Here is a 15,703-nt window from a genome sequence, read left to right as displayed (position 1 = left end):
CCCAATGCAACTTGGATATGATTAATTGCATCTTTATTTCTTTTCACCTCCATTGCTGAGCACTTATAGTATTACACAATTTACTTAAGCACAAATTGTTCAGAGACTAGTACGCTGTGTACTGGTTGGGTGTGACTGAGACTGAAACTTGCAATAGGAAGCTATGAGTAAACCTTAACAGAGACAGGGGATTCCCCGCATAAATAGATAAGCGCCACAAGCGTTCAATAAACGAAACAAGTCCCCGTCTAAACTGATCTTCAACGGTGAAGAATCGGAGATTAGAGGCGGAAAGATCCGCGTCGAATTCATCAAGGGCTACAAGGATAATCCGAAGATAATCTGAAGATGGTGGCGTGCTATTCATTATCAATCATTCACGATTTTATCTATTGCCAAACGATTGTGTATTTAAACGCTTAACGCTTAACAATGAGGAGGATACCAAAAAAAAGATATAAAAATTGTGAAATTATAAAGTACATTTGGTGACCTATATCGTCAACTTTTTCAATAAAAAAAAAATCACAGCACCTGCGTAACGTTAACATTTTCTCTAGTTGCGATAGCAACGAATTAGAAGACAAATTCAATCTGTTTCGTTCGTTGCCATAGAGATTGTTGTTTGTCTCGTATTGCGAACAAAAGCCGTTTCCTCAGCATCCCCCGAAAGGAGATAACAATACAGAGAGAGAGAGAGAAAGAAGAATAAGAAATCAGTTTCTACCTGAATCTCACACGCAAATTTATTGCATCATTTACAAGAAAAAAACGTATTAACTTAATAATCGAGTGTTCTCACAAAGAACGTTGCTCGTGCGCCCACCTTTATTTGAAAAAAGAAGAACGAAATAATAATATATAGCAATAAAATATTTTTAAAAAATATACCAAAAAGAAACAAAACAAATTTAAGATCACAAGAAACAGGTGAAACTGAAAAAAAAAACAACGACAAAATCACGAAACAATTGACGCAACAATTGATTTGGATAATAAATAATAATAATAATATTATTAATAATAACAATTTTCTTTGAACCTATAAAATAATACTGCAGACAACCTCACCGTGTAAAAAAAAAGTTATTGAGCAAATTCCAAAGTCCCAATAGTAATGATAATATTAATAAGGATATTCTAAAATTGTTAAAAGTAGGGAAAACCAGGATATAAACGGGAAAGTATTTAAGTACGTTCTAAATGTGACGATGTGTTGTTGTTGTTGTTGTTGCTGTTGTGCATGACGAATCACAATAATAATTGATTTAAGCCCCGATTGTAGCCGCAATCACAACTTGCATAAACAGAAGAGGAACGGAACGAAGGCGCCCAATGCGATGAAGATGGGAAGCATCGCCGAGGAGTCGTCCATCGTGTACGGATCGGGCATCTTCGGGCCGCTCGGTCTTCGATTTTTCGGCACCTCCTTCTCCTCCTCCTTCGGGCTGTCCGTCACCGGTTCGGGCTCCTGGATTGGCGGTAACTTGGGGACGTTCTCCACTTTACCCTTCATCACGTACATCGCGTTGATCTTCGGATTATCCTTGTAGCCCTTGATGAACTCGACGCGGATCTTTCCGCCTCTAATCTCCGATTCTTCACCGTTGAAGATCAGTTTACCTAAAAAAAAAAAGCAATATTCAATCAGATTGAAATTCGATTCGGTTTTCGTGTAAACATGCTCACCTTTACTTATAACAAAAGGCACGTACTCGTCGTGCGCGATCCCACGACCGACCCTCTCGTAAATATCTAAATCTGTGACGATCGTGTGATCCCCATTCAAGACCACATCGAAGACCTTCTGATCTGGTGCGGAGAAGTACACCTCAGAGAATTTGAGCACCAGAACGTACTCACCATCCGAGTTCAATGGAATGTCATAGCCGAAGGTGTTTGTGTGGTATCTCTCCGTCTGATAGAGGATGTTATCATTGGGATGCACACGTCCGATGATCAGCCTCTTGCCATAATCTGATGCAATGCCAATCCTGCCGTGCAGTGGATCCCTTTCGTAGTGGATGCCCAGCGCATCGGTGTGGGCCTCTCCGCCGCAGTTCACCGCGTATATCACCTGCCCCAGGCTGTTCACGTACGAGATGAGGCAGCACAGAAGGAAGTGACTCAGGAAGAGCTTGAACGTCGTCGACGATAGATTCCTCAGGATCATCTTCGTCGTTGCTAGTGGAGACCGGTCCAGCGTTCTCCTGCTATCTGCATCGAGCGGCTTCCACTTCCGGATCCGGTTTTTCTCTTTCCTCTCTCGAAATTCCGGTGTTTTGCTTCGTAGGTTATAACACTACGCGGAAGTGCACCTTTGACGTGTTCACATCGGCTTATTGGTAATCATTACCATTCATTATCACATCGGCCGCGACATCTGTGATGCAGCCCTCACAGCTCCGCTTATCAACGGACAGCATGCCCTTATTCCTCACTTACAAACAACAACCCTTCACAAATTCAAATTCACATACCAACAATAATTACATCAAATTATTACATATATATGAATGATAACAACATCCACCAAATAGACCTAAAACACATTAATCTTCCATCAAATTATTACATATTTCAGTAAAAACATATCACTAAGAATTACTTAAAATTTCAATATTATCTAATAATCGCTTCAAAATTTGCAATAATTCGTCCCAATTTTGATGAAACGGTTAAATTCGTATAGGCATCCCAACTTGCATATAATGATTAAACAATTTAAATCGCACAAAGAAAGTGTTTTATAAACTTAAGAGAAATTAATTAATTACACATTATTTCTTTATCGTTTAGTTTAACAATACAATTTGTTAACTATTTAATCCAAATATTAATTTCTCGAGTCATTGAGTATTTTTAAGTGTTATTTAAAAAAAATATATATATATAAAACAATTGAAATAAATTAATAACAGGATGAAAATACAAAATTTTATAACAATTGTATTCGGTTTTTTTTTGGGTAGGCCACCCATTCAACACGTATTTCATTATTATTAATTAAAGCATAGAACAATTATCTGTTTTTTTCTATTATTGTCTTACAATTGTTTAATTGCAATTGAAAGTTTGTCCTTTAATTGATTGACTTTTAAACAAATTGTGTTTTTTTTTCTTTCTGTATTTGAAAGATGAAAATTATTAGTTAACTTAAACAATTGAAATGTATAACTAACAAAAGGAAAGTGCGATCTGTACGGTTGGAATTATTTAAGGGCTGTTTTCTAATTCTTCAGGTACTGGTAAATTTCAAAGAAAACACATTTTTTCCATTACCTAATGACCATATTTCCAAGAACTAATTGCTCTTCTATTTTACCTTTTTTCTCTTTTTCCTTCTTTGGTGATGGAAATTGGGATTTTAGTTTGGAGGGGTGTATTCGGACAATGGCAGGTACTGGAATTTGAACTTCCCGCCGTCCCGAATCTGGTAGGCAACCGAAGCGTCCTCTGTGGCAAAACATGGATCAACCTTCCTTTTACCCGTGTTGCCTTTGCGTGTATGGTTCCACCGTAAACACAAAACAAATCTAAGGTAATCTCCACGTCTTTTAACCATCGTACAGCATAAACGCTGAATTCTGTTCGAGCAGAGCATCCTCCGTCGATCGCAGTGCATATTTGCTGGGTTTTTATTCCGAGTTTCGTGCGAAAATTCTAGTTCAGTGACAACACAGAGGTAACCTAAAATTTACATGTCCGAAAAGTAAAGAGGATTCTTTGTTGACGAGAGGGCCGAAACGACGCTACACGTAACTAACTATTCAATTGAACAGAAGAAACGTGCTTTTCGTATTATCTCGACTCTCTCTGATCACATTTTTCACATACTTTGGCCAAATTTTCGCTCGGCAAACTCTTGGGGTAAAAACCGTATAATATAACCTTGTTGCTATAGTAATAGCTGAAATTGTTTATATAAATATCGCGTGTTAGAGCTCTGCGATCAATTAAAAGGTTTCAGGAGTTTACAGCAAAGTTTGTTTACTTCCTCCATTGAAGCCTACAACTCCACCAACGCTTTTTTTTTTCTGCAACCTGTTTATAATATATATATACATTTATATATATTCTCTTATAATTTACTAATTGTTTTTGTGTTTTTTTTAGCCATGGTGCGTATGAATGTATTGAGTGACGCTCTCAAGTCGATTAACAATGCTGAGAAGCGGGGAAAGCGCCAGGTGCTGATCAGGCCATCCTCCAAAGTCATCGTCAAGTTCCTGACGGTGATGATGAAGCACGGTTACATTGGCGAATTCGAAATTGTCGACGATCATAGGGCTGGAAAGATTGTTGTAAACCTGACTGGGAGGTTGAACAAATGCGGCGTCATCTCCCCACGTTTCGATGTCCCAATTAGGGAAATCGAGAAATGGACAAACAATCTATTACCTTCTCGTCAATTTGGGTATGTATCATTAACTCTTACGCTTGCCTCTTTACACTGCTCAGCATTCATTCGGGATGATGAAAAGGAACAAAATTAGATATTTGTTTACTATTTTCATGCTTTTATTGCCAATATTTGTTTCGCAAAGCAATGAGTTATACAAAACTATATTACATACAGTTTTAAACTTATTGATTTTATTGCATTGTTACATCTTCAATTTAAATATTTATATTACTTCATTAATCTTCATGTTAAGTTAACTGGAAGACAAGAATTGGTTATTATCCACATTTGCCAAAATGTTCTTTGCTTATTAGTAATTATCTATGAGATTTTCTAAACTTTTAACATTGATTTCGCTTAATTTAAAACATGGAATTTACAATGAATTTGTACAATTTCTGTTATAATTTCCAATTTGCTTTATTTATTATAATTGAAACTAATATTATTGTTTATTTTTGTAGATACGTCGTTTTGACAACAAGTGGCGGCATTATGGACCATGAAGAGGCCAGAAGGAAACATCTCGGAGGCAAGATCCTCGGATTCTTCTTCTAAAAATAATGTTAATTAAAATAAAACTTTAATACAGAAAAAGAATAAATTTAATTTATTTTTTATTACTCGATGGATACAAACATTGAGTATTCACACAGAAAACTGCCAAAAAAAAACTTTCTATTTGCATTTAACCACAACCAACCTTTCTTTATTATCATTTTCAGCGAGTTTGAAAGGAATTTCATTTAATTTCTTTATAATTAACGAATCTTTAGTAATAATTCGAAATTAATTATCAAATTGCGCAGAAACGTTCGAACTATGAGTTTGACGGTTTATCCGTTAGATGGTGCGCAAGTCTCTGTAACGAAATATTTATGTAATACTTGAGATATAAGTCAATTAGGTTTGAATACAGTCACATCATCAATTAGAAATATGAATTGGATAAATATTAAGTTATATACCTATTTTATTAATTTACTAAATCTAAGCTAAAGTTAAAAATTGAAGTTGGCGCCATCTCTAGTGCTCATGTCGAATTTATAGTTGACATATTTGAGCGATGTCCTAATGCATATTTTACACTTAGTGCACTAATTGCGTATATTAATTAACAACGAAATATTGAAATTTCAATAAAAAAAAAAACATTGCTTTGTATAAATGAAAGTATATGCGAAAAATTATAATTGAAATGATTATAAAAGCACCATCTCTTGGTGTTTATCCGAACTAGTGAAATTCAAATTTGAATTTTTAATTTGTTCATCAATTAAGTGAGTTAATTGCAAATTTGCAGGTTATTTTTTATCTATGCAAAGTGTATATTAATAATTAATTGCTTTAAATAATTAGTAATTATTTAATTGATTTGATCATATTTGTAGAAAGAAGTGATGGTTTCTTGAAAAAAAAAATGTAAAATCTGTAAAAACTGATCAATATTTCTTCAACAAAGAAAAACAAAATGCAAACGTTTTTGAATGTTGTTTGAAAAACTTGCAGATTTCTTAGCAACAGAAACAAAAAATGTTTCCAAACTAAAATTTCACTACGTTAATTTTTGACAAAAAATGATCTTTTATGACATTTAAATTGTCATTTCAGTGCATGAATTTGCATATTAATTAAAAATAACAATTAGTACACGTTGTAATCACGTTGAGTTCTTTACAAAGCGATTACTTTAGAAATCATGAATTTCGGAATAATCTCTGCTTGTAAATATATACCGTTTTTTGTCTGCAAATTCCTCATGAATCTTGATTCAAAATGGGATTGTAGAAGGCAGGAAACGAGACGTCTCTTGAAATACGTTACTCGCCCTTCAATTGCGGTACACCTGAGGATGAGAACAAGAGTCATAATAATAAATTCCTCATTGTATTCGAATGTGCAGAGAGAAAGAGAGAGAGATGAATTCTATGGTGTAGGAGGGAATATGAAGGAAGGCCATGCATAGGTAAACAGAACGGTTATCTCACCTGTCCACCAGGTGGGGCGACGAGGTGTTCGCGGGGCGCAGCGCGTGCGCCCCAAACTATCCGAAGGGGGAAACGCACTCCGGCGCTCCGCTCCAAGCCGCAACAGCAGCGTGTCTTCGTCCGTCGCAGAAAGAAGAGGTCATTGCGTACGCTTCTCACACGGAAAAGTGCGTGGAAAAACTTCCGGTGTTGATATATAACAGAAAAAGACGCACGCGAAAAAACGATACGCGTGTGCGCGCGTAAAAGTGCTGATCCGACGTCGGATGGATAGTTTGAAAGAGCGGAATGTGAAAAAGTTGTAACGGTGAGTTCCGCTGTGTGTATGTGTGTAGAGAAGCAGCCACAGGTGGCCAAGTGCGATCTTCTCTTGTTTGTTTTTTCTCTCCACTATTACTACTACTTCTTCATCATCACCTTCCGAAGGACCGACGTGATGGAGTTACAAACAATGTTTTCCTCGGAAACGCCGCCAGTGTAAACAACAACAACAACAACTGCAAAACGAGAAACTGTTAATGTGAAACAACAACAATAGCAACATTTGAAGGAAGCGATAAACGGTTCCATCATGGGTACCTTTGGATTACTACTACCTCTGCTCCTGATCTTTGCGCCAGTGATCGTACCCAGCGAACAAGGTAAGAGAGAAACAGGGATCAAAGCGCGCAAAAAGAAAGCCAACTGCTGTTGCTTGTACACGACGACGACGTTCCTTCACGCTCGTTTCCTGTGCTCGGGAAGGACCTTGGGAAGGTTCTTTCCTCTGCAGCTGCGTTTCTGCGTTGCGTAACCTCGAAGGTAGAGGAGCGTAGGTAGAAATTCCTCGTGCTTCTTTTTTCCACACTACAACAAATACATGCGCAAATAATATACTTACCTTTTTAATGCTCCGCCAACAACTCAAATATTAAGGTATAAATATGAATAAAAAAACGAAACGAAATGAAGGGTACACGAAACGAGTTATTATGTAAATCTTAATGGGAAACACTAACAAAAGAAAGAAAAAATCGACTGGACACAATGTACGGATTAATCAGAAACCGGTTTTCTTTAAAGTGTCGTCGAGACTAAAAGGGTAATTCCCTTAAAAAAAAACATTTTCCTCCGAGATCAAAGGGCGTCATAATTTTAACCTACTTTTGTTTTTTTTTTATAAACAACTCACCTCTAAACTGACAGATGCTTCAGAAGTAAATTAGGTTATAAAATAAACTTGCAAATACAATAAAAAACTAAAAGTATTTCAGTTGATTAATTCGTTGTAACCGTTTGGAAAGTTGATGCGTTTAAAATATAATTTCAATAAATAAAGTATTCAAAATTTACTCACTGTTATTTATCGTTGATTGACTGCGTTCACCTTTTGTTTAACAAATGGACAACAATGCGTGTTACCAATCAAATTAATTAATTAACAAAAAAAAGTCACTACTTTTGTAATTACCAACATTATAAATTTAACGAATTAATTTAATTAAAACGTAATAATTTATACGAAAGAAAGAAAGAAAGAAGGATGAATGCAACAAAGAAAAAGAAAGGATTAATCATGATGATAATAAAGAAAACGATAGAAGATTTCCATCTCGTAATTTGCTAAATTGTTAAATTAATCAACCGGTTGATGGAACTCTGGTGGTAGCCTGTGGTTACAGCTTTCTTTTACACCTCCTCGAACGTAAAATTTTTGTTTTGTTTTGTTTATTACAAATACGCAATACAAATTTCAAAATCGACTGGACACAATGTACGGATTAATCAGAAACCGGTTTTCTTTAAAGTGTCGTCGAGACTAAAAGGGTAATTCCCTTAAAAAAAAATATTTTCCTCCGAGATCAAAGGGCGTCATAATTTTAACCTACTTTTGTTTTTTTTATAAACAACTCACCTCTAAACTGACAGATGCTTTAGAAGTAAATTAGGTTATAAAATAAACTTGCAAATACAATAAACAACTAAAAGTATTTCAGTTGATTAATTTGTTAATTCGCTGTAACCGTTTCAAATATAATTTAAATAAATTAACAATAAAGTATTCAAAATTTACTCACTGTTATTAGCGATGATTGACTGCGTTCACCTTTTGTTTAACAAATGGACAACAATGCGTGTTACCAATCAAATTAATTAATTAACAAAAAAAGTCACTACTTTTTTTTAATTACCAACATTATAAATTTAACGAATTAATTTATTTAAAACGTAATAATTTATACGAAAGAAGGAAAGAAAGAAGGATGAATACAATAAAGAAAAAGATAGGAGTAATCATGATGATAATAAAGAAAACGATAGAAGATTTCCATCTGGTAATTTGCTAAATTGTTAAATTAATCAACCGGTGGATGGAACTCTGGTGGTAGCCTGTGGTTACAGCTTTCTTTTACACCTCCTCGAACGTAAAATTACAGTGGGAAAATGATATGATATGCGTTCGTAATGGAAATTCGCAGTTCGATGAAAGAGAAGCCGCACACGTTCGTCCCTGGACACTTGCAAGATTTCCAACGTGTTTCCTTCATCTGAAATCGAATCAAAGTTTACTACAATTCTAAAAATCTCTCGTTCTCCTATTTCGGAAGATGAAATGATGAGAGATGAGGTCATCATGATGATGATGATGATGAAACTACAACGTCATCTTTCGGAATTCGTTTTGAACCGCAACGAAGGAGATTATATTCCATCAACTTTTCTTCGTCTTCGGTGTCTTGCCCAAAGTCATCGAAGGAACAAAGGCAGCTCTTTATGTCTCATCTGGAACATAAAAAAAAACAGTTTCAATACAACAGTTTTTTTTAATTTTTTTTGGGGGAATTTAAACTAATGATTTAGTAATAGCGATTAGATAATGTGACAGTTTATCGCAATTAAGAAAATAATATGTGTTAGATGAATACTTACGTAAAGGGATTGAAAAAAAATAAAAAGATTGTAGTTGAAATCGGGTCAACGAACCTTCTCCTTCGTGTAGGCGGACTTCCAATGCAACGATAATAAGATTTAAAAACATCTTCAGGTGCGCTTTTTTTTCTCTTTTCTTTTTATATTTTTCTCAAAGCCACCTTAATTCTTTACGTAAAACAAACATCCTTTTGATATTTACTAAGTGCAGTTTTTACTTTTTCCAATAATTGAATATAAAACCAACTCAATTTACTCTAAATTCATGAAATATTGATTGAAAATTGATGAAATATTTTTTATATACAAATAACTTTCTTTTTATATATATAAAAATTTGAAACAAAATGTAATTTTTTACAATTTCATTTGGTTTTGAACGAAAAAAAAAAACGATTTGTTTTTAACAAAATTTATATAATTTCAAATATTTGCAACAATGATTCACATTGTGAACGTAGTAATAACATTTCCAAGAATACTATATAAAAAAAAAAACATGAAATGAATCATCGTTTTTTTCTCAATTCATTATTTATAATAAATCAGATAAAATGTGAAATTTACTAATATTTGTATGAATTCAATCAAAAAAAATAAGTGAAAATTCATTTCACATATCGATTTGGAAAAAAATAAATAAACCGCAGATTGAAAATTAAAAAAAAAAATATATATATGAATAATTTGTGAATGGATTGACGAAATTCGCATACAGCTGCAGCAAATCGTTGCGTAAATTATGAATGTACCAACCCGAAACGTGTTTGCTCTTTTGTTTTTATTGTTGTTGTGTTGGTTCAATCCAATCACTTATTCAGTTGTATCAAATAAATGAAATGCAACGTTTTTTTTTGTTTTTTGTTTTTGTTTTGTTTTGTTTATTACAAATACGCAATACACATTTCAATCAATAAATTAACTAAATATTTCTATTTTTGTTATATTTTGTTTAATTTCAAATTAATGTTGAAAAATGTAATTATATTGTGTTTTTCCTTTAAAATCAAAATCGAATCCTAAATACACTAATAATATAAAAACTAATAATAATACTAAAATATAGGAATAAAATGAGATATAGAAATAATAAGTTTTGTAATAAAATAATTAAGAATGCGGAAAGACCTCGGTCAATAATGTAAGTTATTTATAAATATATTAAAATAAATAGAAAATAATTATTGGTTCAGTCAATATACTTGTTTGAAAAACTAATCTATAAATTAAATACATACAAAAGTAAACCGTACAAAAAGAAACTTCCCCAGCATTTCATTTTCATTTGTTTAATTTAAACATTTTCATCATTGTCGAAGATTACGTTTCTCCTCCATTATCTACAGTTTAATTAAAAAACCTACTTTTCGACTTATCTCTCTGCTTTATAGTGTTAATACGATATTTGTTTAACTTATCTCTGGCACACTTAAAAAAAAAGAAGTGACAGAACACACATGCGATGCTTTGAAATATCAATTTTGACATATGTCAAATTAAAGGGGAAAAAACTTTGGTACAAATAAATATAGGTTAATTATCTATTTTTTTTAAAATTATGTTTGAAATGCAAATTAAGGAAAGTGTGTAGGAGAATGAGCGTTACAAAGGAAAAGTAAGAATGCGAAAAAGAAAGAGATTTTCTGTGCGGAGGAGCGAAATCACGGCCAATTACGGCAATCAGAGCAAGGTCACATTAATTACTGTCATCTTCGTTCGGCGGAACGATGGTTGTGGATCGCGCAAAACGAAAACGATTCAGCATTGAAAGTTTACCATTCGGAATAACGAAATGATAGTTTGAATCGCGCGCGCGTTAAGTGCGATTAACTCAATCCTGACGTTTCGATGACAGTTGACAGGTTTACGTAAGCTAATTGAGAAGCTTATGCAAAGCAGATAGGTTAAATGAGAACGTTGACAGATGTCAGATGATTGTGCAAAGAATGTTATGACGTCTTGAATGTCAAAATTCAGAGGCCGTGTTTTGCGCTTGAATTGATACCTGGTTACCATCTTCGAAAGAATTTGATATACCTTTAATCAGCACCTGGACATGCGACTACGTGGAAGCTGTTGCTCTCATTCACAGCAAATGAGAGCAAACGCGCGACCGCACACCCGGGAGAAATCATAAAGAAAATAAGGAAAGTTTAGGATAGAAGGAAATGGTACCTGAAAGGGAACGTAACGATTCCTGAAACAGAACTATTTGAACTATTAGTAGTTCATATCTTAATTTATTGCTATGGAAACTGTGCATGGGAATGACAGGGAATGACATAAGAATGTTCTAAGATGTGGCGAACATGTGGGAAGACGAAAATATACATATGAAATTTACGGTCCTCGGAAAAGTTGCAAAGAGATGGGTAAAACCCATTCATCATCCTATTCACTGCATTCGGACTGTTCCGTTTTTGCGCGTTTCCATTCGGATTACGGGCGAATCCTTCGAGCGTTGTCGAATGAATTGGAATCCTGTTGATAAATTCGAAATTAATGTTGCCGAATTACGTAAACTTGTTGAGGGTTTGTTTGCCCCTTCGTGCACCAACGAAACGATGCCAATTATTATTATTGTGGACACCTGTCGGAACCGCCACCAGCTGATCGCATCTATAGCAAACATTTGCACAGTTTTGATTGGTTTAATTAAAATTTAACAAGAACAAATGCATTAAGTAAATATATCTTCATTATATGTAATACCAACATTAATTACAATTATAACAATTCAATTAATTTAGTTATATTACCAAATTTGATTACCAATATCAAAAAATAAAATGGAACTAATTTAATGAGAATCCAATTAATTTTCACGTTACGTTAAAAGTAATTAATTTAATTTAAACTGAAATTAATTAACAAAATAAAATTGAATTTCTTTCCGTTTTTTACAATTACTATTACTACTATGTTTCTATTGTGTTTTGTTACCAAATTATTACCAATTTTCGAAAAATGAAAATTTACTGAATTATTATGTATAATTACCAACTACAAAACACTAAATATAACTAATCGAACGAAAAACCAGTTGATTTTCATGTTACGTCAAAAGTAATTAATTTAATTTAAACTGAAATTAATTAACAAAATAAAATTGTATTTGTTTCCGTTTTTTTACAATTACAATTAACATTAATTAACAAAAAATCGTTTTATATTTAAAATTGAATTTGTTTCTATTGTGTTTTGTTACCAAATTATTACCAATTTTTGAAAAATGAAAATTTACTAAATTATTATGTAATTGCCAACGTTCAAACAGTAAATATAACTAATCAAACGAAAAACCAGTTGATTTTCATGTTACGTCAAAAGTAATTGATTTAATTTAAACTGAAATTAATTAACAAAATAAAATTGATTTTTTTTCGTTTTTTACAATTACAATTGAAATATTAATTTAGATGAGATTGTGCTCTGTTACTAAATTGTTACCAATTTTAAAAATGTATTAAATCATTGCCAATTTAAAAAACAAAATGAAACTAATCAAATGAGAATCCAATTAATTATCGTGTTACGTCAAAAAGTAATTAATTTAATTTAAACTGAAATTTAATTAACAAAAATTCGTTTAATATTTAAAATTGAATTTGTTTCTATTGTGTTTTGTTACAAAATTATTACCAATTCAAAAAAAGGAAATTTACTAAATTATTATGTATAATTGCCAACTTCAAAACAGTAAATATAACTAATCAAACAAAAACTCCAGTTGATTTTTATGTTACGTCAAAAAGTAATTAATTTAATTTAAACTGAAATTAATTAACAAAAATTCGTTTAATATTTAAAGTTGAATTTGTTTCTATTGTGTTTTGTTACAAAATTATTACCAATTTAAAAAAAATGAAAATTTACTAAATTATTATGTAATTGCCAACTACAAAACAGTAAATATAACTAATCGAACGAAAAAAATACAGTTGATTTTCTTGTTACGTCAAAAGTAATTAATTTAACTTGACTTTAATTGAAACTGAAGTGAATTACCAAGAAAGTTGTTTGTGTTTTTATAATGAAAATTAATAAATTAGATGAGATTAGCAAGACAACCAACATTGAACAAAAAAAAAACGAAATTTTATTTTACCAATCTCAAAAAATATTGAAATTAAAAACTAACCAGAATTGTGTAACCGATGGCAGCAGTATCAATTCAGCAGAACCGACAAACCAATTAATTACGTTGACGTCAATGAATGCGTGCACTCGTTTCATTAAACTTCATCAATTTTCAATTACTCGCAGTATAGAGAGAATCGTCGCAACAATACACGATAATGTATTCGCGTGTACAAAATCGGAATGCGTTTTTTTCCCTTTCTTTCGTTCTTGTAGCTCTAGCTAAGTAGGTCTCCCGTTTCTTTCCTTAATTTTCTGAGCCGTTTATTCCATAATGGAATGTATCTAAGTTATGGCCGGGCCACATATTTCAACGTTTTTCTTTGCCTTCTCCTCCTTCTTTTTCCCTCATCGTCGTCGTTTGTTTGAGGTCCTTTTATCAAAAAATACTTTGGCTTCGAGCCAACATCAATTGGTTCCCATTCCTCCTCGTGTTATTATCCTCTTCTCTTTCGTATATTTCTCCTTTCACGATTCATCGCACGATGCAATGCGTTACAACGAGGCGTGGAATTACGTAAAAGAACGTTGGAAACCGTTGTTAACACGACGAAAGACCTAAATTTGTGTATATTTATATATAAAGAAAAGCAGTAGTCGCTAAGTTTTCAATTGAGCAATTGTTTTTCACTTTTGATGGATCTGTCAAATTTGAAGTTTATTAATAACTTTGACATATGATATATATGTGTGTATTTCAACTTATTTTTCAGTGAATGAAACGGAAATCAGTCAAATTTTGAATCAAGAGACAGACAAAAAATGATGTGACTATTGAATATTATTACATAACCGGAAGTCACGTGTGCGTAGTGAAACTTGGGTCGCGTCTTTGAATACTGAACGTGAATTCGCTGGGATTTTGTTAGTTCTATACGTACAAGTACATTTACACTTTTCTACGTACAGAAAACTAATGTTAATTTCGGAGAATTTTTACTCGAGCTAATTCCATCGATTACATCATTTAAACTTTCAAATTTAAAATGAACAAAAAATCAAGAATGCACAGAAGATGTTTAGCTTAATACGACCATAAATTAAGTAATCGTAATTTTGGATTAATTTAATTAAGTGTAATTAATTTGACGTAAAACACATGATTTTTAAAATCGTAGGTTATTTTGACATTTGAAATGTCTAATTTGACAGATTGTTATGAAACAAATGATTATTGTAATCATACGTCACTTTGACGTTTGAAACGTCGTATTGAAGGTTGATGTAATTAAGTATATAAAACGTGGCGATTTGTGGTGTTAGTATTGAAATGAACTATTCAGTATGGAATCTTTGCTAAATATATTGCATTTCGTTGGTTGTGTTTGAAGAAGAATGTTAATAGTTCTCCCCGCTTTTCTGTTTCGATATTAATAAGCTTCTATTGAATCCGAAGAGTGGACCGAATCGAAAGCAAACGGCAGCAGCAGCAACCTTGCCGACCGACCGACCAACCGACCGACCGGTCACATTCCTGAGAGGCCCAATAATACAGGTATTTCTCAGGTGAGCGGAAGAGAGACGGGATGCGAATGCGAAACGTAACGGTTGGGGCGAGAGGAGGACGGAGAGAAAAGCGCGCGCGAGAGGCCGCTCAACCCGCGGATCGCGACGCCCGCCGTCCCGACGCACACATCTCACTCTCAGTTCACTCTCTCGTCGCATCTGCAACTCAATCTCTTTTTTTTTTTGAATTATGCAAGTAGCAGTCGATTGATTCACTCGATCGAAGAGAAGAGAAAACATTTAATATTCCCAAGAAACCAATCCGCATCGTGCGCATAAATAAATGATTGAATAATTCCGTATTTACTTTGCTCCATCGGACGCAACAAATCCACCCTAAGATAACTCCATTTTTAACGAGACGTTTGTCCCGGACCCACAAAGATCCGTCTTCACTGCTTTCCAACAGAAAAAGGGAAGCAATAAAAGTTGGATACAATCAAGCGAACTCAATCCATTTTTAATTAAATACTTTCCTCCCAAAATTGGCTCAGCTCCAAAACGGGATCTCCCTGTTTTATTCATATATTTTTGGCTCACTAAACGTCGCATAATCACTTCGAAATCAATGCTGATTCAATAATAATAACAATAATTTCACTTTGATGTTTCAATATTGCCACTGTTTCAACTTTTACAGCTGTCAATTCGTTATAGGTTATAATTAAAATATTCATCAATTTCACACTTAATTTGTCATTGTTTCAACTTTTACAGCTGTCAATTCGTTATAGGTTATAATTAGAATATTCAT

General features: G+C 33.3%; 2 protein-coding genes across 2 annotated transcripts; one reads left to right on the top strand and one right to left on the bottom strand.

Moving 5' to 3' along the window:
- Nucleotides 1-929: 929 nt before the first annotated feature.
- On the bottom strand, nucleotides 930-2,414 carry LOC108565486 (malectin-A). The gene is made up of 2 exons (XM_017924989.1): nucleotides 1,690-2,414; nucleotides 930-1,623 (listed from the first exon to the last, which is right to left on the bottom strand). The coding sequence occupies exons 1-2, from the start codon at nucleotides 2,171-2,173 to the stop codon at nucleotides 1,292-1,294; spliced, it is 816 nt and encodes a 271-aa protein (XP_017780478.1). The 5' UTR covers nucleotides 2,174-2,414; the 3' UTR covers nucleotides 930-1,291.
- A 1,029-nt stretch (nucleotides 2,415-3,443) lies between these two features.
- Nucleotides 3,444-5,014, top strand: LOC108565485 (40S ribosomal protein S15Aa). Its single transcript, XM_017924988.1, has 3 exons — nucleotides 3,444-3,541; nucleotides 4,117-4,417; nucleotides 4,870-5,014. Exons 2-3 carry the CDS (start codon nucleotides 4,119-4,121, stop codon nucleotides 4,961-4,963), a joined length of 393 nt encoding a protein of 130 aa, XP_017780477.1. The 5' UTR covers nucleotides 3,444-3,541; nucleotides 4,117-4,118; the 3' UTR covers nucleotides 4,964-5,014.
- The last annotated feature ends 10,689 nt before the right edge of the window (nucleotides 5,015-15,703 follow it).

The sequence above is a fragment of the Nicrophorus vespilloides genome, unplaced genomic scaffold (genome assembly GCF_001412225.1).
Source record: "Nicrophorus vespilloides isolate i.1.1-1 unplaced genomic scaffold, Nicve_v1.0, whole genome shotgun sequence".
Lineage (NCBI taxonomy): Eukaryota > Metazoa > Arthropoda > Insecta > Coleoptera > Silphidae > Nicrophorus > Nicrophorus vespilloides.
The sequence above is the reverse complement of the archived record's forward strand: the minus strand, read 5'-3'. Positions and strand labels throughout refer to the sequence as shown.

Bases quoted from the DNA above. Each gene is read 5' to 3' on its own strand.
- LOC108565486 (XM_017924989.1), bottom strand. From the start codon at position 2,173: ATGATCCTGAGGAATCTATCGTCGACGACGTTCAAGCTCTTCCTGAGT. The intron at 1,624-1,689 runs GTGAGCATGTTT...TTTTTTTTTTAG, and splicing joins GCCTTTTGTTATAAGTAAAG to GTAAACTGATCTTCAACGGT.
- LOC108565485 (XM_017924988.1), top strand. From the start codon at position 4,119: ATGGTGCGTATGAATGTATTGAGTGACGCTCTCAAGTCGATTAACAAT. The intron at 4,418-4,869 runs GTATGTATCATT...TTATTTTTGTAG, and splicing joins TTACCTTCTCGTCAATTTGG to ATACGTCGTTTTGACAACAA.